This window comes from Acyrthosiphon pisum, chromosome X (assembly GCF_005508785.2).
Source record: "Acyrthosiphon pisum isolate AL4f chromosome X, pea_aphid_22Mar2018_4r6ur, whole genome shotgun sequence".
Lineage (NCBI taxonomy): Eukaryota > Metazoa > Arthropoda > Insecta > Hemiptera > Aphididae > Acyrthosiphon > Acyrthosiphon pisum.
In genome coordinates this window covers 90,867,570-90,871,067 of record NC_042493.1, presented here as the reverse complement: position 1 = coordinate 90,871,067, position 3,498 = coordinate 90,867,570, and the positions used below count along the sequence as shown (strand labels likewise).

The window sequence follows — 3,498 nt, the reverse complement described above, 5'->3', positions numbered from 1 at the left end:
AAATGTCTCTTTTGAGATTTTTAATATATAAAAAAAACTAAACGTCATATAGAAATTCTGATTCTTGCGTCGTCTAAAACACATAAAACCACACATTTATACGTAAATTAAATTTCAAAAATAAAATGTTTAGGAGGGTAAATCGTTGTGAGAAGCGAAGAACTTTTACACGTATAAGATAGGCAATTACGATGAGTAGGGCCCAATGACGTCAAACGTCTTTTTTCAATTGCTCATAACTTATTGAATAATGTGAGTAGAAACGTAAAACCTATACCATTATCCTTAGAATTAAACATTCTTTCAAATAAAAAAAACTTATTTATTGTGTTGTGTGCTCCTTTAAGTTAATTGTAAGTTTCCATATAACTTTCAACTTAACTTAGTTAAAAAAAAAATTTGGATTACTATTAACTTAAACTCTTATATCTAATATTTCTTTGAAGTCAGAAATGGCAAAGTAGCCCTCTTGTATTCAGCGTTACCACAATAAAAAAGGGAAAAAAATATAAGTATATATAAAATATAAAACAAATGGTTTTTACAAACATTTTACTTAATTTTAAAATATTAATTTTATGTTAACACGTTACCTATGTGGTTATATTATATGATACAAAAATAACTTTTTAAATAAAAAATTAACTCCATTAAGTAACCAGTTACTAAAATTACTTTGTTAATAGTAACTTAATTTTAATTTTTAACTCGTTAATGCCCAGCCTTAAAAAATGTATGAGAAAAAAATGTAGACAATATCCAAATTTTATAGGTAGGTTATGTATAGGTAAAAGAATCTATACAAATTTATAAATACGATTCTACTGGTCGCAGAATAGTAGAATATAGTTCTTATTTAACTGCAGATAATATTTTTCAATAAACCACCTAGACATAGGTACGTATGTTAAGTTAACCACATAGAATAAATCTATTTTATATCAACTCATAATTAGTGATGTGCCATTAGGAATATTCCCCAAAGAATGTTCCTGGGAACCTATCAGGGAAATTTCTTTAAAAAAAAAAAATATTATTTTTATGTTACTCAGTATTTCAATTTCAGTATGTTAATTTTTATTTTTTTAACATATTATATAAATGAAAGTTGGATCGTTTTGTGATCATTGTACAGATTTTAATTAAAAAATTAAATTATAGTTACTTAATAACTTTTTTTTAACGAATAAATATCTAAACTGACATAATATCAATAATGAGCTGTCATTTGGATCATTTACATCCATAAGTTTAATTTAAGACTGAAACCCATGATCAATATTTAAAAACTTATTATATTCCCGGTGTTGGGAATATTCCTGAAACTATATTTTCGGGAATTTTCCCATCACTACTCATAATACACATAACAACCACAAAATAAATCTTACTTCTAGCATTTGTACACCTAAATCTAAATTTTCGCCCACAGAACCAGGTCCATTTTCATAAAAATCTTTGACAAACTCTTCAATCTGATCGGTATATATATTTACATCATCTCGACCTATAACAGCAAATAATTAATATAAGTATCTTTTATCAATTCACATTTTAGATTTTGAGTGGAGTGATGATTTTATTGATTTTATTGTATGTATAATATAATGTAGGTACCTATGAATAATTTAAACTAAATTAATTATAAAATTATGACATTCCCGTTGATAATCATATTTTTTTAGTTCCACAAAATAGTTTGTAAACGTGTATGTAGTATAATTTAAATATACACCAAATTGCAAATAATAAATAGCACAAGACATCGTCCTACCAATTAACTTAATCACACATAATATAATTTATTTTGATGTACCTAAACTGTAATGTATAGCAGAGGCACCTATTATGGCTATTAATAATTTAAATGTTTTACAGGTATTATGTAAATTAATGTTTTTACCTTTTAGAAGAGTCAATCTTATGGAATTTGTGTAAGATGGATATGGATCTGAAATGAACAACAAAATATCATCTAAGTTATTGATAATAATTTTAATGTAGGTATTACATATCACTAGTATAATTTTAATTTTTATAACTTAAAAATAGTCTTAATGTTTGAAATGTAGTTAGTATTAGTAATTGATTTACATTAAAATATATTACATATTTATATTTTATAAATACATATGTTGGTAGATTAAAATGTTTGAATAATTGCATTAAAGTTTTTGTATTAGGATAATTTATTGGTAATTCAAAATTCTAGAAAGTTCGTACTTTCCAGACACAATTTGAGTCTTTGAGTATACCTAATAAATAAAATATGTTTTACATTTTTATTAGGTACTGTAAATAAAAGTTACATCATGCTAACTAAACGTTATATGCTTACTACTTATGTATAAACTAAATTTTAAAAAAACAGGTAAGTGGATTTCGCTCTGCTGTACAGTAGATTACAAGTGGGTCGTTGTATAATGGATTGTATTAGACTTGAATTCAATGATATAATATCATTGTATAAGAAAAACGATTCTGAGCGGAGAATGTTTACCAGTCTGGATATTTTATATTGTTATTGTTTATTTTATCATATAAGTTGAATTAATATAATAACATTATAATTTTTTATTCTATGGTCATAAACAAAGCGTTAGAAATTAAAATCCCATTTTTAGCGTTTTTCCGTAATTTTTTGTTGGTTTTTCCAGTGGAATTAAATAACTATTGAGAAAATCGAAAAATGACCTCTCTAAAGTACCATATTGATCCAATTTGCTAAAAGAGTCTTTTAAAAAGACAAGATACTATATGTTGAAATCTAAGTACTTCTTCGGTAGAAATTGTGTATACAGGATATAAGAAAAATAAAAATAAAAATAAAAACCATTGTAAAACCAAATATAAATATAAAATATAAATTATTGAAAACCTCATATTTGTATATCGTATATAAATATATTATATTAAACCAAGTTTCTCCATAATCGTTTTTTTTCTCTAGGCCGATAGTTTATCATTGGATAGAAGATACAAACGTTAAATATTGGAGTACCTATCGTTATAATAAATCATCACTGTAAATTTAATGATTTTGGAAATCGATGAATTTTATTTTGAAGTCAAAATAAGTCAATACAAATTTGATTCTATGATTTATTTTATGGTATTTTTAACTACCTGTTCTAAATATTTCTAAATCATCTTTAACATAATCGAATAATTTAAATAATTATATATATTATATAAATAACAAGTTTTTTTTCTACTTACAACTATCCATTTTATCAAACCTTACTCAAAAATATTAGATATATAATACAATGATACACAGTAAACAAATTTTAAATATTAAGTCATAATAATTATGTTTACACCAATATTGATATAAAGATTAAAAATAAACATTGGAAATAATATCATGACTAATATTGAGTGTAGCCAGCAATGATGGAATAATAGTTTATAATATTATATAACTTATTTATATAATATAATAGTTTTTGAACTAGACTGGTGTTCTCCGAGGAGATTATAAGTAAAAATTATTAT

The 3,498-nt window shown here is 24.0% G+C and overlaps 1 protein-coding gene across 1 annotated transcript in view; it reads right to left on the bottom strand.

Moving 5' to 3' along the window:
- LOC100161972 (dynein heavy chain 10, axonemal) overlaps positions 1–3,229 on the bottom strand; it is an 18,476-nt gene extending 15,247 nt beyond the window's left edge. The window contains 3 exon segments of the mRNA XM_029485288.1: positions 1,359–1,507; positions 1,904–1,951; positions 3,220–3,229. Of these exon segments, the coding sequence (XP_029341148.1) occupies positions 1,359–1,507; positions 1,904–1,951; positions 3,220–3,229 (207 nt within the window).
- Positions 3,230–3,498: the final 269 nt, after the last annotated feature.